This window comes from Entelurus aequoreus, linkage group LG03, assembly GCF_033978785.1.
Source record: "Entelurus aequoreus isolate RoL-2023_Sb linkage group LG03, RoL_Eaeq_v1.1, whole genome shotgun sequence".
In the NCBI taxonomy this organism is placed as follows: domain Eukaryota; kingdom Metazoa; phylum Chordata; class Actinopteri; order Syngnathiformes; family Syngnathidae; genus Entelurus; species Entelurus aequoreus.
In genome coordinates, this window is record NC_084733.1 from 10,904,722 (window position 1) to 10,932,216 (window position 27,495).

A 27,495-nucleotide genomic window follows, 5' to 3' on the forward strand; every position below is an offset into this window, starting at 1 on the left:
TAGTAAAAGTGAACAAGAATATAAAACATTAAGGGGTAAATTCCAACGAACAGGGAGTATTATCGCCACAATTTCAACCACTTTTAAATGTTGATTATTCAAACGAGGCACTCAACTTAAAGCTATATCTGCAGCCTAACAAAAAGTAGAGCTTTAAATTGTCAGTACTGTGAACTGGTGTAATTTATGTAAATAAAGTTGTAAAAAAGATGGGGGTTTTTGCCATTTATTTGCTGCGCACATCGTTTGGGTCTTTGTACGTATCCGTACTGTTTAAAAAAAATATGTTTTTTTTATTAATCAATCCAACAAAATACACAATAATACCATAATAATACAATGACAATTCCAAAACCAAACCCGGCCCAGCAACATTCAGAATAGCAATCAACAGAGCAATTGAGAGGACACACAAACATGACCCAAAACAATCAAAAAGTAGTAGTAGTAGTAGTAGTAACAGTATCAATATTAATAATTCCAACATAGCAGTGATTACAAATCCCTCATTTACATTATCATCGCAGCCGTTTATAAAAAAATAAAATAAAAACATTTAAAAAATGAACAATACTGTCACAGTGGCTTACACTTGCATCACATCTCATAAGCTTGACAACACACTGTGTCCAATATTTTCCACAAAGATAAGATAAGTCATATTTTAGGTTCATTTAATACTTTTGTTTTGTTGTGTATGTAATATTTTTTTGTGACATTAAAATAAAGACTACAAAAAAGAAAACAATGGTAACAGTAACGGCGTGCACCATAGACATCTTATAAGTAGACGCAGCATCGGCTGCTGTGACGCGAGAAATTGGGCCGCCATCTTGAAGTGGTGATGAGGAGCCGGCGAGCAGCCTAAACTGACAGTTGACAGGTAGAAAACAAAGATGCCGGGCTGGTGTTCAGCGTTTTCCTGTTTAAATGAGTGGGCTGTTGAAAATAGGAATCGGGGGATTACTTTTCACAAGTAAGGTTTAACATTAACGTACTATTGGTAGTATTTTGTGAAAAGAATATTAGCACAGAGTTGAGAAGGAGCAAAGATCTTCAATAGTACTGAAATTGTAGCGCAAACAAGAGTATGACCATAATAGAATTGCTTGTCAATGAAATTAATTAAATTTAAAGATAAGAAAGATAAGATTTTAGCTGATTTAAAAACTTTCAGGTGTTTGTATATGTTTAAGTATTTGGCAGACGCTTTTATCCAAAGCGACATACATAAAAAATACATATAAAACAATCACTGTAAACTAGGGCTGCAACAACTAATTGATTAAATCGATTATTAAAATAGTTGCCGGTTAATTTAGTCATCGATTCGTTGGATCTATGCTATGCGCGTAGGTTTTTTTTTTAATAAACCTTTATTTATATACTGCAACATTTACAAACAGCTGAGAAACAATAATCAACATAAGTATGGTGCCAGTATGCTGTTCTTGCTGTAGGATGAAACTAAAAAAGTCACTAGGCCCTACTACAGCAATATAGGCTTACATATGCATTGCCTTGTATTTTTAAACTAACAATATTGTCAATTGGCAGAAACAGAAAATGGTCAATTCACTCTATAAAGTAAATATATACTATATAAATATATATATAAAAAGTAAATATACATATTTAATCTATTAGGCTACAACTTCAACGAAACGCTGCTCCATGCACAGCTAACATCAGAAAATGAATAACTGGTGAATGACAAGAAGTTCAATAAAAGGTTTTTTATTTATTCATATACATTTCTATTCCTCCTGAGGAGGTGGAGGCGGGACTCGTCTCCTCGTTGCCCGATCCCCCGCCAAGTTGAACCACCTGATGGCGTGTTTGGTGACCTCAGCGTCCGTGGCTGACCTTGTCAACACATTTTTTCTCACAGCACCTGTAATCAAACAAGATTACAAGACAGATACGTTTATGGTATGTAGCATCCAAAGCCAAGTATGCTTACACAATACAAAATATGTGATAGGTATTAAGGAGATTACATTTGAAAAAGAAACATGACTTAAAGTCACTGGAGGTGGTTAAAATAAGGTGCGTAAACTATGAATTTGTGATCAGGGTATAGGTGTGCAAGACGTCCAAAATGTTCAAACAATATCGTTATTTGGTTCCTTGATCAGAGTGCTTGTTTGGCTCTGTTGGATGACGGCGGCGGTTGGGAGGTTGACATTGTTTTCTTATATTACTTTGAATTATATACTTACTGAAAAGCAAGGTCTTTGTAGCCATCCTGCTAAAGGCCTTTTTGTTATGGACGCCCTTCCAATTGATCCGATGTGAAACGTCATCTGTGAACATCCTGCCCAGGATGTTCCAGGTCACCCGCTTCACATCCTGGCCGCCAACGGTGGCCAAAGAAGAAATCTAAAAGGCAAAGACATCTCTTTAAACAAACAGGTAAGCTTAAGTTGCATTTAAAATGTTTTTGTTCCTGTTGAAAGCATCCAGAAATGTAAAAAAACAGAACCTCTTCTCTTGGCTCATGGACCTATGCTACCATAACACACAATGTCAAACCAGGCCGATTGTGGCTCACTGACATAATCTTACCACTGGGAAAAAGTGGTTCAGGACAGGCCTGGTTCAATAGAATATTTGCATAATCATGGACAATCAATAAACCTAATGGCACCATTCATATTAGGAAGAAACCTCACCACTCTTTGACGAGCTGGGCCATTTGATGGGTCAATCAAAAATGCCTCAAATGCCTCCACTGCCTCCAACTGTTCCAGTGGAAACTGGATATTGGCCAGCATTTCCACTTCTGGCCCCGGGTGAATCGGCGACCCGCTGGTTAAGAAGTTTACCTTCGCAATCAGCTGGTCTTGGTTGTGCTTCATTTGTTCCAGCAGGCTAAGGATCTGGATGAACTCAGGCGCTGTTGACAAACAGCAGTATTAAATTAACATGTTTCCGTGTTTTATCCTCATTACTCATAATCCTGACATTAGCTATTGACCTTAGTTAATGACAAAAGTTACTGACAAAGTTTGAAGAAAATATGTGATTGCTTGTGAATTTGAATTTTTTCCAAAATTTGTGGCACAGAATGACCACAGTGTTTTCCCACATTCATTTATTTGTGGCGGCCCGCCACGAAATAATTACATCCGCCACAAGTTTAAAAAAAAAAAAAAAAAAAAATTTTTGTGTCCTGTCCAGCTTCTCAGGCAAATCATATAGTTGATGTAGATGCCCATATAGGCTGTTCAGATTTACTTTACAAAAGAGAAGTGTAGGATACTTCTCTTGTTGCCTTATTTGTATTTGACCACTACTGTTTTCTGTTTATTTGTTACTGACTGTGGCAGGACACCTCTGCCTCTGTTTCACTTTATGTTGCTGGTAAATAATATGGTTGTAGTAGTAGGCTAAAGTTAAATTATTTAGTATGCACTAATTAAAGGGGCAGAGCTTTAAGAGACATTTTAGCTTTTACATTTTATAAGATATATTTTTTGTAAGAACCACAATTAATAAATATATTTCAGTGAATAACTTATTGTTCAAATCTGTATATAAATATGTACACAAAGTGTTGTAACTATATTGTAAAATGGATGGACGTTTAAAACAAAACTGTTATTAATTAGTAAGTATACATTTTCTGAGCCTTTTTAGAGAAAATCATATCATTGTAGTAACTTATGCAAATTACTCGATGATGTCATTGTGACCACGCCCATAGCCACGCCCCCAACCACCACAGGTATCTTGGCAGTTTATGGGAAACACTGATGACCATCCGGTATTTTTCAGTTATTGCTCACCAGAGAAGGAAATGTCGGCCATTCTTCCCTCTCGCCATGCTGGCCTGTAGGCCAGGCTGGATCCAGGCTCCTGAGTCGGCCACATGTTGAGGGCTGCTGGTCGAGGAGGGACTGCCGTTCCTAGTGAGGTGGGCATTGTGAGAGAGCAATCAGTTAACCATGACTGATAATACCCAAGGGGCCTAACTATTCACTAATATGTCAGAGATCAGTCCCTACCTTGTGTGACTCTCTGCATGTTTAATGCAGGTGCTGGTGAAGGCATATGAATACATCCTTCCCCATGGTGAGGTGCTAAGGGAGATAAATTGGTATTAAATGGTTGTGGTCTGTTAACCATGGTTACTGGATGCTGAGATATTATTTCGGAGATCAGTCTTTACCTAGAAAGTTATCTCCAGTTGAGAAGTCGAGTTGACAAGTACTCATGACTCTTGCTGTCCCTCGGCGAGACGGTGGAGCTGGGAGAAGGGATACAAGGAGAGGGGAATATCTTTAGCACTAAGAATGTTAACCATATCTTTAATATTAATGTGGTGGTTTCGTTTTCGATGTTAAGAGATTATTCCTTACTCTGCCTGTGCAATTGGCTTGCCGACCCCAGAGATGCGAGGTCACTATTTCCCGGGTCTTCCTCGCTATCATCCGAGTCCCAGAGACGATGGCTGTTGGGTAATCATTAGGATTATTGCAATACCAAAATTGCCAAATATACATATACTACAAGCATATCTGGTCTATTTTTGAATGCTACCGGAAATAACCTTCCTATTACTGTAGAAACATGACAAAAACAAGACGGAACACACTTACACTGGCTTCCTGCTCCTTTTTTCTGGCAGCTCCTCATTCTTTGCCTCAGATTGCAGGTCTGAGGTGTCGCAGCCCTTTCCATATTGCTGCATTATTTTTAATGCGTCTTTGTAGTTGTCTAAAATAGAATATGTTAAAATGAACATGAGTTTCAAATTAGCTGTAGAGCTGAACAGAATATTATTATTATTGATGATGACGTATCAGGTCTCTCTCTTACAAGAGACCTGGGGCCGTACTTATCAAGCTTCTTAGAGTGCCATTTTACACTTAAGTCCTGAGAATTTGCGAAATTTAGTCCTACTCTCAAACTTAAGAATAAAAGCTTTTTATCAACGTTCTTAAGTGTAAGAATCACTCCTACTCTCCACGATATTTAAGAGACCTTCAGAGGTGTCTTAAGTGGTTAGGAGTTGCCAGCAGGGGATGGCACTGAGGCGAGAGAGACGTGCGCGAACGTTCAGGGAACAATGTTTTTTTTTTTTGATGACGAGCAGCTGATCAAACGGTATCGTTTAGACAGAGCGAATATTATTTTTGTCACAGATTTAATACTTTTCGATTCCTTGTTGATTTTTGCATGTGTCTGCAGTGGGCTAGTATATATAGAGCCACCCACACCAGTTTCAAATTAGTTGCCTAATTAATGAATTGGAAAGAAAATGTTATGACAGTAGCGTATGTGTGTGGCCGTGAGGTGAGTGACGTCAGTGAGTGTGTGGGCGATAGAAGAGAGTGAGTGCCGGCGGGGACTAGTTTGTTTTGTATTATTTTGTAGTTTATTGTCAAAATATACACCCCCATTGTCCACTTAAATATTTCCAAGATATTTCTTTATTCTTAGACAAGGGATTCCCTTCCGTGATTGGTTATTTCTATGGACACAGAAATGACGTCACCTAAAATTGCGTTTACGGCACATAGTAATGTCGTAATTCAGCTCTGAGTGTGACACTTAAGATTCAGTCCTACACTTCGCTGAAAGTGTGAGTAAGACGCTTGATAACTAACTTTTAAGTGCAGCTTTCAGCGAAGAATTTATTTACTCTTAAGTCAACTCTTAGCAGACTTCTTAGGAGTAATTCTAAGAAGCTTGATAAGTACGGCCCCTGGTCAGAACATAAGACAGAATAGGTTATTCCAAGCATAAAGAGAAGCAACTATGACGTTATTTTTAAACAAGAAATTAATGAATTTGCATACCACAAGTTCGGACAACACGAACGTCATATCTTGGCCAGTTTGGCTCATGCTGCTCCTCATTTAAAACGGCCCTTTTAATTCTGTCGGTGTTTTTATAGCTGGGCCAGAAAACCATCCCATCATTGTACCATCCACTTGGGACAACCGCAATGTCCCCGTTCATTATAAATTGAATCAGATGAAAAGGCATCCTTAATGTAGAAAGAAAGAAAAAGGTATTTATTCATCGTCAAAGGAACAACATGGACAAAAGCATGCACAGGTGTTAGTGTATACAAATAAGCAAGTAAGATGAGCTGAGATTTTACCTGAATGGTGCCCCTATTCCTGTCATGTCTGTCATGTCTGTCATGTCTCTCTGAATCTGATGAAGCCTTTTTTGAACGCCTACACGTACCCTTCGTCTTAAGGCTGATAAAGAGACAGGCCCAGTCTTTCTATTCATGTTTGCGCTAAAAGACAAGAAAATACAGTAAAGTTTATCATTGATTATTGTTTCTAATGTTATATTTAAATAAATACATCGTTAAGTAGTGGTGTTGTCTGTTTCCTTACTACAAACTAGACAAGATATAGGGCAACGTTAAATTGATTCGGGCCCCATGAATATGCCAAAAGCTGCTGGAAAAATGTGTAAGCAACATTACATTTTAACAAACCAAAAAGTATCTTACTTGATTAAGCGAACGCAGCAGGAGAAATTGTAGGCAAAAATCCAGGCAATAGATGCTGCAAAACACACAAAATAGAACATGGGACCAAGTTGCATACAGTAGCATAAGAAATTATGAACAGGCGCAAAATACATTGTCTGAACCGACGTAAACAGTGATTAAATTAATTAATTTCTAACTCATTCATTTTAATTATAAAGATTGCAGATAGACACTTTACATTATACATTATATATGTAACAGTCACTGTTCTGCGTTGTGTCTTTTATAGTGATGCACACACAGGAGTTGTGATTTTAGATTCTGATTTACATTTCGACAGTCACATCAAATCAGTAACAAAATCGGCCTACTATCACCTCAAAAATGTAAAAAGACTTAGAGGGCTCATGTCAGCTCAAGACTTAGAAAAACTTGTACATGCCTTTATTACCAGTAGGCTAGACTATTGTAATGGTCTCCTTGCAGGTCTTCCCAAAAAAACTGTCAGGCAGCTACAGCTTGTTCAGAACGCTGCTGCTAGAGTTCTAACAAAGACCAAAAAATGTGAGCACATTACACCAATTCTTAAATCCTTACATTGGCTCCCTGTACATCAGAGAATAGATTTCAAAATCCTCCTGCTCACATATAAATCACTACATGGTCTAGGGCCCAAGTATATCACTGATATGCTCCCACTATATACGCCCTCTAGATCACTAAGATCTTCTGAGACCAATCTGTTAGCGGTTCCAAGAGTAAACTCAAATCAAGGGAGATCATCATTCAGTCACTATGCAACACATAGCTGGAATAAACTTCCTGAAGATGTCAGACTTTCCCCAACTCTGACTACTTTTAAAACTAGACTGAAGACTTTTATGTTCACCTTAGCTTTCAGCTAAATCTTTTAATCTTTTAACTTTTAACGTCTGCACTGTTTTTATTTTTATTGTCTGCATTTTAATTTTGCTTTTATTTTCTTTCATTTCACTTTGTTGTCTGTGAAGCACTTTGAGTCTGCCTTGTGTATGAAAAGCGCTATACAAATAAAGTTGCCTTGCCTTGCCTTGCCTTGCCTTGAGTCGTGGAGGATTTATTCACCTTTTCAAGAAAAAGGATCCTTAATATGTGCAGCAATTTTTCCCACTCACATCACCTCATTTTATAATTTTTTCTACAATTAACTATGCCAAAAAAACTCATAACAGACATACCTTTTTTTTTTTAAATGGAAACAAAAACAGGGCGTCACACACAGCTAGTCCACAGTAAACAGGATCTCGAGCTCCACTAAAGAAGAAAGAAAGAAATAATACACACTCAATACCACAGGGGTGTCCAAACTTTTTCCACTGAGGGCCGCAAAATCAAATCAAGCGGGGGCCATTTTGATATTTTTTAATTTTAAAAACCAATACAATTAATGCATAAAAATATACATTTAGGCCTCCACTCAGGCTTGATCCCAGGGACCCCAAAGGGTTTTGGTAAAAAAAAATATTAAAAATGTGTCATTATTCAGTATTATTATTTTTATTATTTTCAAGTTTTAAATCCCTAGATCAGGGGTGTCAAAGTCAAATGGACGGAGGGCCAAATAAAAAATTTAGCTACAAGCCGAGGGCCGGACTGTTCGAATGTTCATTGAAAATTTTTTAAATGACGCATATAGTCTAGTGAACCTAATTGAACCTACTGAAAACCTAACAAATATATTCCAATATGATCAGATAAATAAAGCAATATTTTCTTATGGCTCTGTCAGTAATCTTTAATTTTCAACAGACACAAAAGACAAATTTCCTTTATATAAAAATCCCCATAACATGAACATTAAATGAAAGAAACCGGTATTCAAGGCACCATCAGTAGCCTATATTTTCTATTTTAGCAAAAGTGGGCTAAATTTACTTCAAAGAAAAAAACAATAATAGCAATTTTCTATCATCCACTCAACTGAAATATTTTTAAAATATAATTAAATTGAAATACAATAAAATAAAGTGCAAAAATCTATAAATCAAAAACAACACTTTGTTTAAGGAGAAGTAACATGCAGTGAAAACAAATATTAAACTTTAACTTTTAAACTTGAATTGAGTAAAAACTCTAAATATGTGATTGCACAGTAATGTTCACATTAAACCCCCCTCCTCCCTCCGTGGGAGGGAGGCGAGTTGGGTGCCCGAAACCCCCCGCTGGTTTCGGCCCGCCCCTTGGCGCGCGTGGCACGTCGGGCTCCGCGACCCGACGGCTGGCCCTCGTGGCTTGACGGCGGGCGCGTCCCGACGGGCCGCGCGTAGGGGTCAAACGCAGAAGTCTCAGGGCCTCGTGGTGAGGGGGTGGCCTGCGGGTTTCGGCCCGCTTGACCCCCCCGCTCCGCTTGGCGCGCGCGGCACATGACGGGTTCCGCCACCGACGCTCGGGCTGCAGCCCGACGGTGGTGCGGGCCCGGCGGTGACGCGCGGTTTGGGGAAACAAAGCAGAAGTCTCAGGGCCTCGGGGCCGGGTTTCGGCCCGCCCCCTTGGCGCGCGTGGCACGGCGGGCTCCGCGACTGACGGCCGGGCTGCAGCCCTTCGGCCGGCAGGCGCGTCCCGGCGGGCCGCTCGCCCCCTTTCGGAACCTTGGACCGGCATCCGCTTGGTGCGTGTAAAAGATCTGCGGTCTGCGGGCCGGTTCTAATAATAAATCAAGATCATCCCAAGGGCCGTAAAAAACCTTCTCGCGGGCCGGATATGGCCCGCGGGCCTTGACTCTGACATATGTGACATAGACATACTGTTGATCTAGGGCCTAGATCAACAGTATGTCTATCTGTCAATATAACGTTTTTAAAGATTTAAGTCGTATGCTCTTTTTGTCAAAGAAAACCCTTTTATTAAGGAAAAAACACAAAACATACAATATTTTCACCCAATAAAATTTTTAAGTGGAATATTTTGAGATTATATAATAATTGGAGCCTTAAAAAGGTCAATAACTCATAACACCATTGATTTTAATTCATTATTATTTCTTGAGCGATGACACTTAAAAACAACTCACACAAAAATTATCGGGGAACCAAAAGGGTCCTACTCATTAAAGTGTTAAAAAATAAATTAAACATTTTTTTTACTGTTTACTTTTAACACAATAATCTCGAGATCAACTTCAGATCTGTCAATTAAAAGTTTTGTCGTTTATGTTTGTTCGTTTTAGGTCCTTCTTAATAATAAAAAAACAGCTCAATTTTTTATATGGCAAACAAAATATGCAACATTTTCCCCAAAAAATACCTCAAAGTGTAATATTAAATGTGACGTAATTGGAGCCTTGGATAGGTCAAAAATTCATAATAACATTGATTTTGATTCATTATTTTTTAAAGAAAGAAACAGCCTGCATGGCAGCTTTGTGTTATTAGAGTAAACATTGCAACATTTTCTTGTTACATTTCACCTGTTTGGTCTTTCATACCACTTTTTATGTTTTTAATTTATTTATTCGTATTTTAAAACGGGCCGTTAAAAAATGACCTGCAGGCCGCACTTTGGACACCCCTGTAAAATACCACATGCAGCGGCACACAAGATGTCCACACAGGCACAGAGTTTTTTGCCCGTGCGCAAACTCACGAGACCAGGAAAGAAATAACACACACATTAATACCACAGGGGTGTCCAAACTTTTTCCACTGAGGGCCGCAAAATCAAAGCAAGCGGGGGCCATTTTGATATTTTAAAAACCAATACAATATATGCATAAAAAATATACATTTAGGCCTCCACTCAGGCTTGATCCCAGGGACCCCAAAGGGTTTTGGTAAAAAAAAAAAAAAAAAAAAGTGTCATTCAGTATTATTATTTTTATTATTATTCAAGTTTTAAATCCCTAGATCAACATTAGGTCTATCTGTCAATATAATGTTTTTAAAGGTTCAAGTCGTATGCTCTTTCTGTCAAAGAAAACCCTGTTTTATGGAAAAAAACACAAAATATACAATACCTTCACCCAATAAAATTTTTAAGTGGAACATTTGACATTATATAATAATTGGAGCCTTAAAAAGGTCAATAACTCATAACACCATTGATTTTAATTCATTATTATTTTTTGAGCGATGACACTTAAAAACAAATCACACAAAAATTATTGGGGAACCAAAAGGGTCCTACTCAGTGTTAAAAAATAAATTATACATTTTTTTTACTGTTTACTTTTAACACAATAATCTTGAGATCAACTTCAGATCTGTCAATTATAAGTTTTATTGTTGTTTATGTTTTTTGCTTGTTTGTTTTAATCAATCAATGTTTATTTATATAGCCCTAAATCACAAGTTTTAGGCCCTTCTTTAAAAAAAAAAACAGCTAAATTTTTTTATATGGCCAACACAAAATATGAAACATTTTCCCCCAAAAATACCTCAAAGTGTAATATTAAATGTGACGTAATTGGAGCCTTGGATAGGTCAAAAATTCATAATAACATTGATTTTGATTCGTTATTTTTTAAAGAAAGAAACCGCCTGCATGGTAGCTTTGTGTTACTAGAGTAAACATTGCAAAATTTTCTTGTTACATTTCACCTGTTTGGTCTTTCATACCACTTTTTATGTTTTTAATTATTATAGTCGTATTTTAAAATGGGCCGTTAAAAAATGACTTGCGGGCCGCAAATGGCCCCCGGCCCGCACTTTGGACACCCCTGTAAAATACCACATGCAGTGGCACACAAGATGTCCACACAGACACGGAGTTTTTTTTGCCCGTGCGCAAACTCACGAGACCAGGAAAGAAATAATAACTGCCGTTAGCATTAAGCTAGCGGGAGCATAGCATTAAGCTAACCACGTGTTTAGCTTAATATGCTATCGGCAGCATTTAGCATATACAAGTCTGAGGACAATTTAACAACCATAATCCAGGAGCCAAAACGAATGTGACAGTAACGCGGGTTGGGGGACTTGAAGGCGGATCCTTATAGCAGTCTTCTGCTGTGTGACCTATAGGTCCCTAAGATATATAGATATCTAATATATTCATACATTGTTTATGTTGGATACACGCATGTATATGTAATCTAATCATATTGTTGACGTCTGGTCACTTATAGCATATAAGAATATTCTATTACTGTTAAGCAAACTATGAATAATAAAACATGTGTCCTTTATCATAGCTACACGTATGACAAAAAAAACCGTGTGAAAATCAGTGGTATTCAGTGAGGTAAAATGAATGAAATGCGCGGACAGTTCATTGCTCCTGCCAAATGAATTGCACTGAGTGGAGCGAATCACCACTGCAAGATGGCGGCCCCGCGTCTCGTCAGCGCCAGTAGGTAGTAGCGGTCGATGCTGCGTCGACTTATAAGATGTCTATGGCGTGCACGAACATTACTGCCGTACAAACAAGTTGGCATTGTCTTCGCGCATGCGTGAACCGTTCGGGTCTTCTGGGACCTATCAAGTAGTGGCAGTCGTATCTCGCGAGAGAACTAAACAACCAGCTCTATTTTTCTTCTTCTTACTGTCGGGTTGCAGCCATGGCTTGAAAGGTTCATACCGCTACCTACCATACTGTAGAATTTAGTGCGGGCCATAGGACGAGAAGGTGGCATGTGTTCAAATCTATGAGGTCTTGATGTTTCTCTCGCGAGATCTGACAACATCGCGTGGGAACTAAACAGGACGATGACGAAGCAAAATGGCGTTTGACAAAGACGTTATTGTGTTCTTTCTACTTTTCTGTTCCTAATCTGTGCGTACATGTACCCTTATGTGTCGTGCATAATAGAGTAAACACCAAACAGCATTAATAATTGTTTACATCCGGATACATTAGTCCGAGCGCACTTTGACGTTTCTCGTGCTAGCTTAGCTTGCTAGTTAGCTTAGCTTGTTAGCTGCTAACAAAGTGACGCAGAAGTGATCAACACGTCGCTAAGCAGAGATCAGATGTGAGTGTAAAGTGTTGTGATTGTGTGAAAATGTGCGAAAGAACGATAGCAGAGTACAAGGAGGAAGTTTGTCCAACAAAAGAGGAGAAGGAGCGACAACATCAACTACTGGACGCTGTTTTCAAGGAACATCAGCTTGTTTTACACACAACAGGTTTGTTTACCTCTTACTCTCACATGTTTACTAACTTTATATTTGATTATTAACATTATTCTTTCATAGATTGATTATGGAGACTAATTGTTTATTGATGCATTTATTTGTTTTTATATTGTTCAAGAAAACGAGACGGATTATAAAGCGTACACATATTTAATGGCTCTAATTTTTCCATAGAGTTATTAAATGGAGTTTAAGTTTTTTCAAGCATTTGCTTATGAACAACAAAGATGACTAATTCATTAATAAATATATGTCTATACTTTAACTGTGCTGTTCATTCAGCTGTTCCAAAAATCCAAATGACTAATAAAATGTTAATTTGAAAGAAAGGAAAGGCAAAGTGCTAAAAAAACAATCACCCATGTTTATGTTTGAAAAACAGAGGCATGTGATAAGTTAATATTTTGCACTGATGGTCCTAATAATACAAACAAACAGCTCCTTGATAAGTTTCCCAGGAAGTGGGTCAAAGTAAACTTGTTGGTTGTTTCGTTCCATTTACATGTCGCAGGAGTTCCTCTAATATTATTTATTCAAAAAAAAGAAATTATTTTGGAGAGCATTATCCGTCGTGCATACATTTGTATCTGTGTTGGTAGAACCCAGTTTGAGCTGGGACGCATTATCTTTAATCTCCTTTCTAATGTGTTCAATTTTTTTAGTAAATAATTTCATAAAGTCATTAGCTGAGTGGTTGGGGCTACTGGGAGAAGTCCCTTGTTGGGTTAGCGATGCTACTGTTTTAAATACATGTGTATGTATGAATATATATATATATATATATATATATATATATATATATATATATATATATATATATATATATATATATATATATATATATATATATATATATATATATATATTAATTAGATTATCCAAAAAATAGTGCTCGATACCGTGGTAGAGCGTAATATGTATGTGTGGGAAAAAATCACAAGACTATTTCATCTCTACAGGCCTGTTTCATGAGGGGTTTTCCTCAATCCTCAGGAGATTTTAATGGAAGCATTCACATACCATGGTTTATATAGGGCACAGAGCGGGTAGGTACAGGCAGGCGTGGGGGCGTGGTGATTGGCTCATGTGTTACCTAGGAGGTGTTTCCTTCTGTGACGGCATGCTGATACAATTTCGCTGCGCTTGTTGAGGGATGACAAGTCTGGACGGTATATGATAAACAGTTTCTCTTTTAAGCATAGGTTGCATCTTTTGTTACCACTGTTGTAAGGGGTGCTGGATGCAAGAATTTGCCATGTTATTGAGTATTCAACATTATTGTCTTTGAGATTCCAAATGTGTTTGCTGAGTTCTGTGGTGTTCCGGAGTCTTTTGCATCTGAAAGAAGCCTTGTGATTGTTCCATCTGGTTTTGAATTCTCCCTCAGTTAATCCTACGTATGTGTCGGATGTGTTAATGTCCTTGCGTATTACCTTTGCTTGGTAAACGACTGATGATTGTAAGCACCCCCCGTTGAGAGGGCAATCAGGTTTCTTGCGGCAGTTACAGCCTTTGTCGGTTTTGGAGTCGTTCTGCCTGGTGGTGCCTACCAACCATTCATGAAACCCAACACAACACTCCACTACGTGCACCATGACAGCAACCACCCACCCACCACCACGAAAAGAATACCTACCGGAATTAATAAAAGACTATCGATGCTGTCATCTAGCAAAGCTGAATTCGACAAAGCAACCCCCCCGTACCAAAAAGCAATTGATGAATGCGGATACAACTTCACCCTCACCTACGAACCCACGCCAGGAAACCAACCAAAAAGGCTGTAACTGCCGCAAGAAACCTGATTGCCCTCTCAACGGGGGGTGCTTACAATCATCAGTCGTTTACCAAGCAAAGGTAATACGCAAGGACATTAACACATCCGACACATACGTAGGATTAACTGAGGGAGAATTCAAAACCAGATGGAACAATCACAAGGCTTCTTTCAGATGCAAAAGACTCCGGAACACCACAGAACTCAGCAAACACATTTGGAATCTCAAAGACAATAATGTTGAATACTCAATAACATGGCAAATTCTTGCATCCAGCACACCATACAACAGTGGTAACAAAAGATGCAACCTATGCTTAAAAGAGAAACTGTTTATCATATACCGTCCAGACTTGTCATCCCTCAACAAGCGCAGCGAAATTGTATCAGCATGCCGTCACAGAAGGAAACACCTCCTAGGTAACACATGAGTCAATCACCACGCCCCCACGCCTGCCTGTACCTACCCGCTCTGTGCCCTATATAAACCATGGTATGTGAATGCTTCCATTAAAATCTCCTGAGGATTGAGGAAAACCCCTCATGAAACAGGCCTGTAGAGATGAAATAGTCTTGTGATTTTTTCCCACACATACATATATATACATACATACATACATACATACATACATATACATACATACATACATATATATATATATATATATATATATATATATATATATATATATATATATATATATATATATGTACACTACCGTTCAAAAGTTTGGGGTCACCCAAACAATTTTGTGGAATAGCCTTCATTTCTAAGAACAAGAATAGACTGTCGAGTTTCAGATGAAAGTTCTCTTTTTCTGGCCATTTTGAGCGTTTAATTGACCCCACAAATGTGATGCTCCAGAAACTCAATCTGCTCAAAGGAAGGTCAGTTTTGTAGCTTCTGTAACGAGCTCAACTGTTTTCAGATGTGTGAACATGATTGCACAAGGGTTTTCTAATCATCAATTAGCCTTCTGAGCCAATGAGCAAACACATTGTACCATTAGAACACTGGAGTGATAGTTGCTGGAAATGGGCCTCTATACACCTATGTAGATATTGCACCAAAAACAGACATTTGCAGCTAGAATAGTCATTTACCACATTAGCAATGTATAGAGTGTATTTCTTTAAAGTTAAGACTAGTTTAAAGTTATCTTCATTGAAAAGTACAGTGCTTTTCCTTCAAAAATAAGGACATTTCAATGTGACCCCAAACATTTGAACGGTAGTGTATGTATGTATATATATATATATATATATATATATATATATATATATATATATATATATATATATATATATATATATATATATATATATATATATATATATATATATATATTTATATATATACATACATACACATGTATTTAAAACAGTAGCATCGCTAACCCAACAAGGGACTTCTCCCAGTAGCCAGTATTGCCACGTTGACATCCTGAATGTCAACGTAGTGATTGATCCGAGACATTGTCAGAAACATATGGTGGTGCAGGACAATGTCAAGTGGGGACTGAGCAACACTGGACTTTTCCAAAACATGTGTTTTCTATTCTTGTGTCCTGCAGATGTCTGTAAAGAACATCTTCTCCCTGAGCAGCAGGAGTGGACCTGCGGGATGGAGCAGGGAAAACCACAGCGCCCCCACTTTAAAGAGGAAGAGGAGCCACAGCCCCCACATATTGAAGAGAAAGAGGAGTCACAGCCTCCTCACATTAAAGAGGAAGAGGCGGAGAAACAGACCCCTCACATTAAAGAGGAAGAGGAGGAACACAGCATCAGTCAAGAAGGAGAGCATAATGAAGGACTGGAGGAGGTTGATGTCACCAAGATGCCATTGACTGATGTCACTGTGAAGAGTGAAGATGAGGTCAAAGGTGAAAGTAAGGAGGAGAGAGAGGTGGAGCCTTCAAGCAGCAGCTCAATTCAACACATGAAAACAGAAGCTGATGAAGACCACTGTGGAGGATCACCAGCAGACAAGCTCTTAGCTCCACTGTCAGATAGTGACGACACAACGTCACACTCTCCTGACACTGATGATGACATGTCATGTCACACTGACATCACACACTATAAATGCTCTCACTGTGGCAAAACTTTTAAATATCATTGTCATTTAAAAATACACGTCAGAACGCACACTGGAGACAAACCATTCATGTGCTCATTTTGTAATAAAAGATTCTCCCGGAAAGAAAATATGAAAATTCACATAAGAATACACACTGGTGAAAAACCTTATTCCTGTTCAAGTTGCAACAAAAGTTTCGGAGAAAGGGCAACACTTGTGCTACACATGAGAACGCACACCGGTGAAAAACCGTACATGTGCTCAATTTGTGGTAAAAGATTCTCTCAAAGGCATTATTTGAAAGCACACACAAGAAAAATCACTGCTGAAAAAACGTTTTCATCTTCAACCCACGGTGAAGATTTTACACAAAATACCGATTTGAAAGCATATATGACTCCACACACTGGAGACAAACCATTCATGTGCTCAATTTGTAGGAAAAGATTCTCCCGAAAGCAACAATTGCAAATTCACCTAAGAACACACACTGGTGAAAAACCATATTCCTGTTCCAACTGCTGGAAAAGCTTCGGAGAAAAATCCAAACTTATATTACATATGAGAACGCACACTGGTGAAAAACCATATTCCTGTTCATGCTGCAACAAAAGCTTTGCTTACCGATCAGCACTTGTAACGCACATGAATCGACGCACTGGTGAAAAACCTGTTATCTGTTCAGTCTGTGGTAAAGGTTTTGTACAAAGTCAAGATTTGAAAGACCACATGGAAATGCACGCTGAGAAAGTGTTGAGTTGCAGTGCGTGTGGTGAAATATTCCCTTGTAAATACCAATGTAACAAGCACAAGTGTGCTGGTGCAGAACAGCAGCAGCAAATGAAGCTGCAGAATTTGGAATAAATTGTCAAAACTTACATTTTCTAACATCACCACATATAACATGTAACATCATTGTCGTGTGTAACCGTACAAAACATATTACTTACAATAAACATAAGGATATCCATAATTCAGTGTTATGCTGATACAAAATGATGTTTTTCAAATCTGTTTTAAATGTATGGAGTGTTTCCATATTTTCACTTCTAATTTTAAATGATTGCATGGATGAATTATTTTATATGATATACATATTTGTTTTACATTTGTTCATACCTTTTTTTTGTGTACACATAAATCACTCTTAGTTCATATGTATTGGTTCACATCTGGACCACTTCTGGAAGCATATTATGTTCTCTATACATCATTTCAACACATTTGTGTTCTACAAGATCATCTACTTTTCAAATGTGACTTTATGAATCATTGGTGGAGTCATGATAAGCCATTCCATTAATTATCATTATTACTCTCTTTTGTATATGAATATTACTTTTGTGATTGTTTTATATGTATGTCCCCAGACATTTATTCAATAAGCAATGTATGCTTCAACAAAATTTGGATACAATAAATGTATTTAACATTTGTTGTGTGTATTTTGTTCAGTTTAATATTGCAGTTGTTTAATATTTGATATGTTGTTATGTTTTATATGTAGTTTACAGCTTCTAGAAGTGATGATATATATATATATATATATATATATATATATATATATATATATATATATATATATATATATATATATATATATATATATATATATATATATATATATATATCTCCCGGCTGGCCTAAGAACGCCTCGGGATCCCCCGGGAGGAGCTGGACGAAGTGGCTGGGGAGAGGGAAGTCTGGGCTTCTCTGCTTAGGCTGCTGCCCCCACGACCCGACCTCGGATAAGCGGAAGAAGATGGATGGATGGATATATATATATATTTTACATATACTGTATGTATATATATATACATGTATAGCAGGGTTCCCCAAACTTTTTGACTCGGGGGCCGCATTGGGTTAAAAAAATTTGTCCGGGGGCCAGGCTGTATATATACATATGCATATATATATATATATATATATATATATATATATATATATATATATATATATATATATATATATATATATATATATATATATACATATATACATTGTCTTTATAATCCGTTTTGTCATTTAACATCAATTAACATTGATGTTCATCAACATTTAACATTGACACGTTATCGATGGGAAAATTCATTTTTAGACAATATGATTTGCCTGAGCGGCTAGGAGACACCAAGAGTAACAAGCGGTAGAAAATGGATTAGAAAGGAAAGATTAAAAAAAATAAAATAAAAATTTTTTTTTTTTAAACTTGGGACTTCCTGTGGGCCGGATTTCGGATGCTGGGGTAGTTTGGGGACCCCTGATATATAGTATACATATATATATATATATATATATATATATATATATATATATATATATATATATATATATATATATATATATATATATATATATATATATATATATATATATATATATATATATATATAAATATATATATACATATGTGTATGTATGTATATACTGTATATATATATATATATATATATATATATATATATATATATATATATATATATATATATATATATATATACAGTATATATATATATATATATATATATATATATATATATATATATATATATACAGTATATATATATACTGTATATATATATATATATATATATATACAGTATATATATATACTGTATATATATATATATATATATATATATATATATATATATATATATATATATATATATATATATATATATATATATATATATATATATATATGTATATGTATATTCGGGTGTTACCATTTAGTGGTCAATTGTACGGAATATGTACTTCACTGTGCAACCTACTAATAAAAGTCTCAATCAATCAATATATATATATATATATTTTTTTATTATTATTATTTTTTTAAACTTAAAGCTATATCTGCGGCCTAACAAAAAGTAGAGCTTTAAATTGTCAGTACTGTGAACTGGTGTAATTTATGTAAATAAAGTTGTAAAAAAAGATGGATTTTTGTTGCCATTTATTTGCTGCGCACATCGTTTGGGTCCTTGTATGTATCTGTACGTTTTCAAAAATAGATACAGTATCCCTAAATTCTTAGACAATGTTTGTTTTGCTTTTGTTGTTTTGTATGTGATATTTTTTAGTGACATTGTTATTGAAATAAAGACTACAAAAAAGAAAACAATGCAAACAGTAACGGCGTGCACGAACATTACTGCCGTAAAACAAGTTGGCATTGTATTCGCGCATGCGTGAACCGTTCGGGTCTTCTGGGACCTATCAAGTAGTGGCAGTCGTATCTCGCGAGAGAACTAAACAACCAGCTCTATTTTTCTTCTTCTTCTTACTGTCGTGTTGCAGCCATGGCTTGAAAGGTTCATACCGCTACCTACCATACTGTAGAATTTAGTGCGGGCCATAGGACGAGAAGGTGGCATGTGTTCAAATCTATGAGGTCTTGATGTTTCTCTCGCGAGATCTGACAACATCGCGTGGGAACAAAACAGGACGATGACGAAGCAAAATGGCGTTTGATAAAGACGTTATTATATTCTTTGTCGTTTTCTGTTCCTAATCTGTGCGTACATGTACCCTTATATTATATGTGTATAATAAAGTAAACAGCGTTAATAATTGTTTACATCCGGATACATTAGTCCGAGCGCACTTTGACTCTTCTCGTGCTAGCTTAGCTTGCTAGTTAGCTTGTTAGCTGCTAACAAAGTGACGCAGAAGTTATCAATACGTCGCTAAGCAGAGATCAAGTTTAAGTGTAAAGTGTTGTGATTGTGTGAAAATGTGCGAAAGAACGAAAGCAGAGTACAAGGAGGAAGTTTGTCCAACAAAAGAGGAGAAGGAGCGACAACATCAACTACTGGACGCTGTTTTCAAGGAACATCAGCTTGTTTTACACACAACAGGTTTGTTTACTTCTTACTCTCACATGTTTACTAACTTTATATTTGATTATTAACACTACTCTTTCATAGATTGATTATGAAGATTGTTTAGTGATGCATTTATTTGTGTTTATATTGTTCAAGAAAACGAGACGGATTATAAAGCGTACACATATTTAATGGCTCTAATTTTTCCATAGACTTATTAAATGCAGTTTAAGTTATTTTGAACATTTGCTTATGAACAACAAAGATGACTAATTCATTCATAAATATGCGTGTTGTAACCATACTTGCCAACCTTGAGACCTCCGAATTCGGGAGATGGGGGAGGTTGAGGGGGGCGGGGTTTGGTGGTAGTGGGGGTGGGGGGGGGGGTATATTGTAACCCGGAAGAGTTAGGGCTGCAAGGGATTCTGGGTATTTTTTTATGTTGTGTTACGGTGCGGATGTTCTCCCAAAATGTGTTTGTCATTCTTGTTTGGTGTGGGTTCACAGTGTGGCGCATATTTGTAACAGTGTTAAAGTTGTTTATACGGGCACCCTCAGTGTGACCTGTATGGCTGTTGATCCAGTATGTCTTGCAGTCACTTACGTGTGTCTGTAGAAGCTGCAAACAACATGTGACTGGGCCGGCACGCTGTTTGTATGGAGAAAAATCGGACGCGACGACAAGTCGTAGAGGACACTAAAGGCAGTGCCATCTGCACTCCCTCAATATTGTTGTCCGGGTGAAATTCGGGAGAATGGTTACCCCGGGAGATTTCGGGAAGGGCACTGAAATTCGGGAGTATCCCGGAAAAATCGGGAGGGTTGGCAAGTATGGTTGTAACTGTGCTGCTCATACAGCTGTAACTCAAAGTAAAATTACTAATAGAATATTAAAGGCCTACTGAAAGCCACTACTACCGACCACGCAGTCTGATAGTTTATATATCAATGATGAAATCTTAACATTGCAACACATGCCAATACGGCCGGGTTAGATTAGTAAAGTGCAATTTTAAATTTCCCGCAAAATATCCTGCTGAAAACGTCTCGATATGATGACGTTTGCGCATGACGTCACGGATCGTAGCGGACATATTGGGACACCATTGTGGCCAGCTATTAAGTCGTCTGTTTTCATCGCAAAATTCCACAGTATTCTGGACATCTGTGTTGGTGAATCTTTTGCAATTTGTTTAATGAACAATGGAGATAGCAAAGAAGAAAGCTCTAGGTGGGAAGCGGTGTATTAGCGGCCGGCTGCAGCAACACAAACACGTAGCCGGTGTTTCATTGTTTACATTCCCGAACGATGACAGTCAAGCTTTACCATTGGCCTGGGACAACAGAGACTCTTACCAGGAGGACTTTGAGTTGGATACGCATGTTTGTGGAGATGGGACAACGGAGACTCTTACCAGGAGGACTTTGAGTTGGATACGCGCTACCGTGAGTACGCAGCTGCGGCTTCCAAACATTTGATCGCTTGCCGCTATGCGCATGTCACGTACGTAACTTTGGGGAAATATATGTACTGTATGAATTTTGCGGAGATGATCGGTACTTTGGGCTGTGGGATTGAGTGTGTTGTGCGGGTGTTTGATTTGTATTGGCGGGTTATATGGACGGGAGGGGGGAGGTGTTTGTTATGCGGGATTAATTTGTGGCATATTAAATATAAGCCTGGTTGTGTTGTGGCTTATAGAGTATATATATGTCTTGTGTTTATTTACTGTTGTAGTCATTCCCAGCTGAATATCAGGTCCCACCCGCCTCTCACAGCATCTTCCCTATCTGAATCGCTTCCACTGCCCTCTAGTCCTTCACTCTCACTATCCTCATCCACAAATCTTTCATCCTCGCTCAAATTAATGGGGAAATCGTCGCTTTCTCGGTCCGAATCGCTCTCGCTGCTGCTGGCCATGATTGTAAACAACGTGCAGATGTGAGGAGCTCCACAACCTGTGACGTCACGCTACTTCCGGTACAGGCAAGGCTTTTTTTTATCAGCGACCAAAAGTTGCGAACTTTATCGTCGATGTTCTCTACTAAATCCTTTCAGCAAAAATATGGCAATATCGCGAAATGATCAAGTATGACACATAGAATGGATCTGCTATCCCCGTTTAAATAAGACAATCTCATTTCAGTAGGCCTTTAATTTGAAAGAAAGGAAAGGCAAAGTGCTAAAAAAAACAATCACCCTTGTTTATGTTTGAAAAACAGAGGCATGTGATAAGTTAATATTTCGCACTGATGGTCCTACTTTTCCAAAACATGTGTTTGTCTTCTTGTGTCCTGCAGATGTCTGTAAAGAACATCTTCTCCCTGAGCAGCAGGAGTGGACCTGCGGGATGGAGCAGGGAAAACCACAGCGCCCCCACTTTAAAGAGGAAGAGGAGCCACAGCCCCCACATATTGAAAAGGAAGAGGAGTCACAGCCTCCTCACATTAAAGAAGAAGAGGCGGAGAAACAGACCCCTCACATTAAAGAGGAAGAGGAGGAACACAGCATCAGTCAAGAAGGAGAGCATAATGAAGGACTGGAGGAGGTTGATGTCACCAAGATGCCATTGACTGATGTCACTGTGAAGAGTGAAGATGAGGTCAAAGGTGAAAGTAAGGAGAAGAGAGAGGTGGAGCCTTCAAGCAGCAGCTCAATTCAACACATGAAAACAGAAGCTGATGAAGACCACTGTGGAGGATCACCAGCAGACAAGCTCTTAGCTCCACTGTCAGATAGTGACGACACAACGTCACACTCTCCTGACACTGATGATGACATGTCATGTCACACTGACATCACACACTATAAATGCTCTCACTGTGGCAAAACTTTTAAATATCATAGTCGTTTAAAAATACACGTCAGAACGCACACTGGTGAAAAACCATTCATGTGCTCAATTTGTAGTAAAAGATTCTCCCAGAAAGAACAATTGAAAACTCACATAAGAATACACACTGGTGAAAAACCATATTCCTGTTCGAGTTGCAACAAAAGCTTCGGAGAAAGGGCAAAACTTGTACTACACATGAGAACGCACACCGGCGAAAAACCGTACATGTGCTCAATTTGTGGTAAAAGATTCTCTCAAAAGCAGCATTTGAGAGCACATGCAAAAAAAATGACTGCTGAAAAGTTTTCATCTTCAACCCACGGTAAAAATTTTACACAAAATACCGATTTGAAAGCATATATGACTCCACACACTGGAGACAAACCATTCATGTGCTCAGTTTGTAAGAAAAGATTTTCCCGAAAGGAACATTTGAAAATTCACCTAAGAACACACACTGGTGAAAAACCATATTCCTGTTCCAACTGCTGGAAAAGCTTTGGCGAAAATTCCAAACTTATATTACATATGAGAACGCACACCGGTGAAAAACCATATTCCTGTTCATGCTGCAACAGAAGCTTTGCTGGCCGATCATCACTTGTAAAACACATGAATCGACGCACTGGTGAAAAACCTGTTATCTGCTACGTCTGTGGTAAAGGTTTTGTACAAAGTCAAGATTTGAAAGACCACATGGAAATGCACGCTGAGAAAGTGTTGAGTTGCAGTGCGTGTGGTGAAATGTTCCTTTCTAGGGACCAATGTAACAAACACAAGTGTGCTGGTGAGAACAGCAGCAGCAAATGAAGCTGCAGATTTTCTAACAACATCACCACATATAACATGTGACATCATCGTCGTGTGTGACGATATCCTGTTTAATATGTTGCTACCATTTATAGATTGGAATATTTTAGATGAGGGATTTTATTTTAGTCTACTACATGCATTAATATACAACATTGTGTAACATATTTATAAAGAACAATAAGTCATTCGATGGAAAATGTGGAAACTGAAACATCAGTTTATTTTATATCCATTTTATTTTTGACTATTTCATTCATTTTAGAAATGTAAACCGTACAAAACATATTACTTACAAGAAACGTAAGGATATCCATAATTCAGTGTTATGCTGATACAAAACGGTGTTTTTCAAAATCTGTTTTAAATGTATGGAGTGTTTCCATATTTTCACTTCTAATTTTGAATAATTGCATAGATGAATTATTTGATATGACATACATATTTGTTTTACATTTGTTCATATCTTTTTTTTTGTGTACACATAAATCACTCTTAGTTCATATGTATTGGTTCACATCTGGAACATCTTCTGGACCACTTCTGGAAGCATATTTTGTTTTTTATACATCATTTCAACACATTTGTGTTCTACAAGATCAAGATTTGTGATTATTTTATATGTATGCACCCAGACATTTATTCGATAAGCAATGTATGCTTCAACAAAAGTTGGATAAAATTAATGTAGTTAACATTTGTTGTGTGTATTTTGTTCAGTTTAATATTGCAGATGCTTAATATTTGATATTTTGTTGTTTATATGTTTTATATGTAGTTTACAGATTCTATAAGTGATGATTAATTCTAAAAAAAAAAAGTCAAATGCTCTGTCATATATTACAACATATTTGAACATATATTTGAATTTGATCACCTTTAAAAAAGGTTGTCTTAACTTGTTTTAGATGCGATTTTAGTCAGGACTTGAATTGAACCGCGGCAATTGTCGCAACCGCCCTGGTCATTTGCCGTAATGCCCTAAAAAAAATGGCCAGCATTTTCCGCAAGAACATGCCGTGACCGCTCTTGACTTTTTACTTGTTAATGGACTAGGTATTTAACGGTAAACGGTTTAATGATAAGTTGCGATAAAATTCCAGACGGTTAGTAATACCGTCTACGTCTTTAATTACCTATATTCCCTAGATCTCATACATGAACACTATTTTTATCTATATGGCCATAAAGTGCAGTTACGTCTTATGGCCATCAGGTGCCATCTTTCAACAATCTTTATATATATATATATATATATATATATATATATATATATATATATATATATATATATATATATATATATATATATATATATATATATATATATATATACATGCATGCGTATATACATATATGTGTATATATGTATGTATATATGTATGTATATATAAGTGTATGATTGCGACTGTATATATATATATATATATATATATGTATATATATATATATTTATGTATGTACATATATATATATATGTATGTACATATATATATGTATGTACATATATATATATGCATGTACATATATATATATGTATGTGTGTATATATTTATGTGTGTATATATGTGTATATATATACTGTATATATATATGTATGTACATATATATATATGTATGTACATATATATATATATATATATGTATGTACATATATATATGTATGTGTGTATATATACAAACATATATACACACACATATATATACACACACATATATATATATGTATATATATATATATATACATACATATATATATACATACATATATATATATATACTGTATATATATATATACATACATATATATATACATACATATATATATACTGTATATATATATATACATACATATATATATATACATACATATATATATACATATACTAGCAACAACCTGTCACCTTACACTCCGTCACTTTATATATGTATGTATATATGTGTATGTATATCCATCCATCCATTTTCTACCGCTTGTCCCTTTTGGGGTCGCGGGGGGTGCTGGAGCCTATCTCAGCTGTGTGTATGTATATATATGTATATGTATATGTACATGTGTACATATATGTGTATGTACATGTATATGTGCATATGTATGGATATATGCATGTATGTGGGTATATACATATGTATAGATATACATCTTCTATTTTTTTACTATTTATATTACTATATTATTGTGTATGCACCTTAGGGGATCTGCTCCAATTTCGTTGTTCTTTGAACCTGTCCACTGTAATAATGACAATAAAACTCTATTCTATTCTAGTTCATTGCAATGACAGAATAGTGAAAGTGGTTGAAATCGTGGCGATATTACTCCCTGATCGTTGGAATATTACCCCTTATTGTTTTATATTTACTATTATGTAAGCTATTCGTTTAATACAAAAACATTATTAAAACATTCAAATCCCACAGCAGGTTGACGTCGCAGAAGCGCCATTGTAAAATTTGTGTCAGTCCCGGAAGTGACGTAGCCCGGAACCGCCCACTTCATGGCTCGACACGCCCCTCCCCGGAAACCCCCGCACATTTCGTCTTTAAAACAGGACGAGGAAAAAGCAAGATGGCGTCTGATAGATAATACGCGTTTGTGTGTTCTTAATCGGGGCATACATGTACAAATAACTGTTGTTTAACAGCGTAAACGTCGTAAATAATTGTTTGTATTCGGACACATTTGTCTGGGGGCCTTGGCGCACTTTGCTGCTTCTCGTGCGAGCTTAGCTTGCTACATAGCTTAGCTTGTTAGCTGCTAACCAGCTAGCAACACGTCGCTAAGCAGAGATCAGATGTGAGTATAAAGTTAAAAAGTTAAAGTACCAATGATTGTCACGCACACACACTAGGTGTGGTGAAATTATTCCCCGCATTTTGACCCATCGCCCCCTGGGAGGTGAGGGGAGCAGTGAGCAGCAGCGGTGGCCGCGGCCGGGAATCATTTTTGGTGATTTAACCCCCCAATTCCAACCTTTGATGCTGACTGAGTGTCAAACATTGTGATTGTGTGAAAATGTGCGAAAGAACGAAAGCAGAGTACAAGGAGGAACTTTCTCCAACTAAAGAGGAGAAGGCGCGACAACATCAACTATTGGACGCTGTTTTCGAGGAGCATCAAGTCATGTTACACAGGACAGGTTTGTTTACTTCTTACTCTCACATGTTTACTAACTTTACATTTGATTATTAACACTATTCCTAAATTGTCTATAGGAAGGGGAATTGTCTTGTGCGGATCATATTGTGATCAATATGCTTGTTGATATTGTTGTCACTTTTATGTTGAAATACTGAACAGATGTTTACCTTATCCCAATAAACATCGGTTCAGTATTTTAACATAAAAGTGTTTGATTGTGAGACATTAAAAGCCACAAAATGCAACGGGTCCATCAGACCCACAAACGCTAGCTGAGTCACAACAATATGAACGCTGCACGGAAAATTTCTCTGCCAGTTTCTGCATCCCACAGGGGTTCTTCTTTTGTGTTTCTGCACCTGCGGTTCCCATACAAGGTTGCAACATTGTTTGTCAACACTGTCTGCTCTCATTTTCTTGCACATTTGACCCTCTGATGTTCT

At 37.1% G+C, this 27,495-nt stretch overlaps 4 protein-coding genes across 7 annotated transcripts in view; 3 read left to right on the plus strand and 1 right to left on the minus strand.

The window, feature by feature from the left end:
• Nucleotides 1–1,757: 1,757 nt before the first annotated feature.
• LOC133645553 (uncharacterized) lies at nucleotides 1,758–12,735 on the minus strand. The gene is made up of 13 exons (XM_062040387.1): nucleotides 12,027–12,735; nucleotides 7,681–7,756; nucleotides 6,482–6,536; nucleotides 6,116–6,259; nucleotides 5,808–5,998; nucleotides 4,605–4,722; nucleotides 4,365–4,456; nucleotides 4,175–4,252; nucleotides 4,011–4,085; nucleotides 3,792–3,911; nucleotides 2,676–2,899; nucleotides 2,223–2,382; nucleotides 1,758–1,894 (listed from the first exon to the last, which is right to left on the minus strand). Exons 4-13 carry the CDS (start codon nucleotides 6,250–6,252, stop codon nucleotides 1,758–1,760), a joined length of 1,332 nt encoding a protein of 443 aa, XP_061896371.1. The 5' UTR covers nucleotides 6,253–6,259; nucleotides 6,482–6,536; nucleotides 7,681–7,756; nucleotides 12,027–12,735.
• Nucleotides 11,876–17,921, plus strand: LOC133645552 (zinc finger protein 501-like). 2 transcript variants are annotated; one of them, XM_062040386.1, is made up of 3 exons: nucleotides 11,876–12,564; nucleotides 15,925–16,085; nucleotides 16,122–17,921. In XM_062040386.1, exons 1-3 carry the CDS (start codon nucleotides 12,441–12,443, stop codon nucleotides 17,292–17,294), a joined length of 1,458 nt encoding a protein of 485 aa, XP_061896370.1. In that variant the 5' UTR covers nucleotides 11,876–12,440; the 3' UTR covers nucleotides 17,295–17,921. The 2 variants fall into 2 exon arrangements, with proteins under 2 accessions (XP_061896370.1, XP_061896369.1); XM_062040385.1 differs by having other exon boundaries at nucleotides 11,878–12,564; nucleotides 15,925–17,921.
• A 1,719-nt stretch (nucleotides 17,922–19,640) lies between these two features.
• On the plus strand, nucleotides 19,641–24,605 carry LOC133645554 (zinc finger protein 501-like). The gene is made up of 2 exons (XM_062040388.1): nucleotides 19,641–20,293; nucleotides 22,565–24,605. The coding sequence occupies exons 1-2, from the start codon at nucleotides 20,170–20,172 to the stop codon at nucleotides 23,908–23,910; spliced, it is 1,470 nt and encodes a 489-aa protein (XP_061896372.1). The 5' UTR covers nucleotides 19,641–20,169; the 3' UTR covers nucleotides 23,911–24,605.
• Nucleotides 24,606–26,487: 1,882 nt separating this feature from the next.
• LOC133645555 (zinc finger protein OZF-like) overlaps nucleotides 26,488–27,495 on the plus strand; it is a 13,991-nt gene continuing 12,983 nt past the window's right edge. For 2 of the 3 annotated variants that reach the window (XM_062040389.1, XM_062040390.1), the window contains exon 1: nucleotides 26,488–27,050. In XM_062040389.1, the coding sequence (XP_061896373.1) occupies nucleotides 26,927–27,050 (124 nt within the window). In that variant the 5' untranslated portion in view covers nucleotides 26,488–26,926. The remainder of the gene's footprint in view (nucleotides 27,051–27,495) is intronic. The other variant, XM_062040391.1, reaches the window with a different exon arrangement.

Coding starts and splice junctions, on each gene's coding strand:
- LOC133645553 (XM_062040387.1), bottom strand. CDS start 6,252: ATGAATAGAAAGACTGGGCCTGTCTCTTTATCAGCCTTAAGACGAAGG. Junction 5,999..6,115: donor GGAATAGGGGCACCATTCAG/GTAAAATCTCAG, acceptor TTCTACATTAAG/GATGCCTTTTCATCTGATTC. Junction 1,895..2,222: donor TACAAAGACCTTGCTTTTCA/GTAAGTATATAA, acceptor GTTTGATTACAG/GTGCTGTGAGAAAAAATGTG.
- LOC133645552 (XM_062040385.1), top strand. CDS start 12,441: ATGTGCGAAAGAACGATAGCAGAGTACAAGGAGGAAGTTTGTCCAACA. Junction 12,565..15,924: donor GCTTGTTTTACACACAACAG/GTTTGTTTACCT, acceptor TGTGTCCTGCAG/ATGTCTGTAAAGAACATCTT.
- LOC133645554 (XM_062040388.1), top strand. CDS start 20,170: ATGTGCGAAAGAACGAAAGCAGAGTACAAGGAGGAAGTTTGTCCAACA. Junction 20,294..22,564: donor GCTTGTTTTACACACAACAG/GTTTGTTTACTT, acceptor TGTGTCCTGCAG/ATGTCTGTAAAGAACATCTT.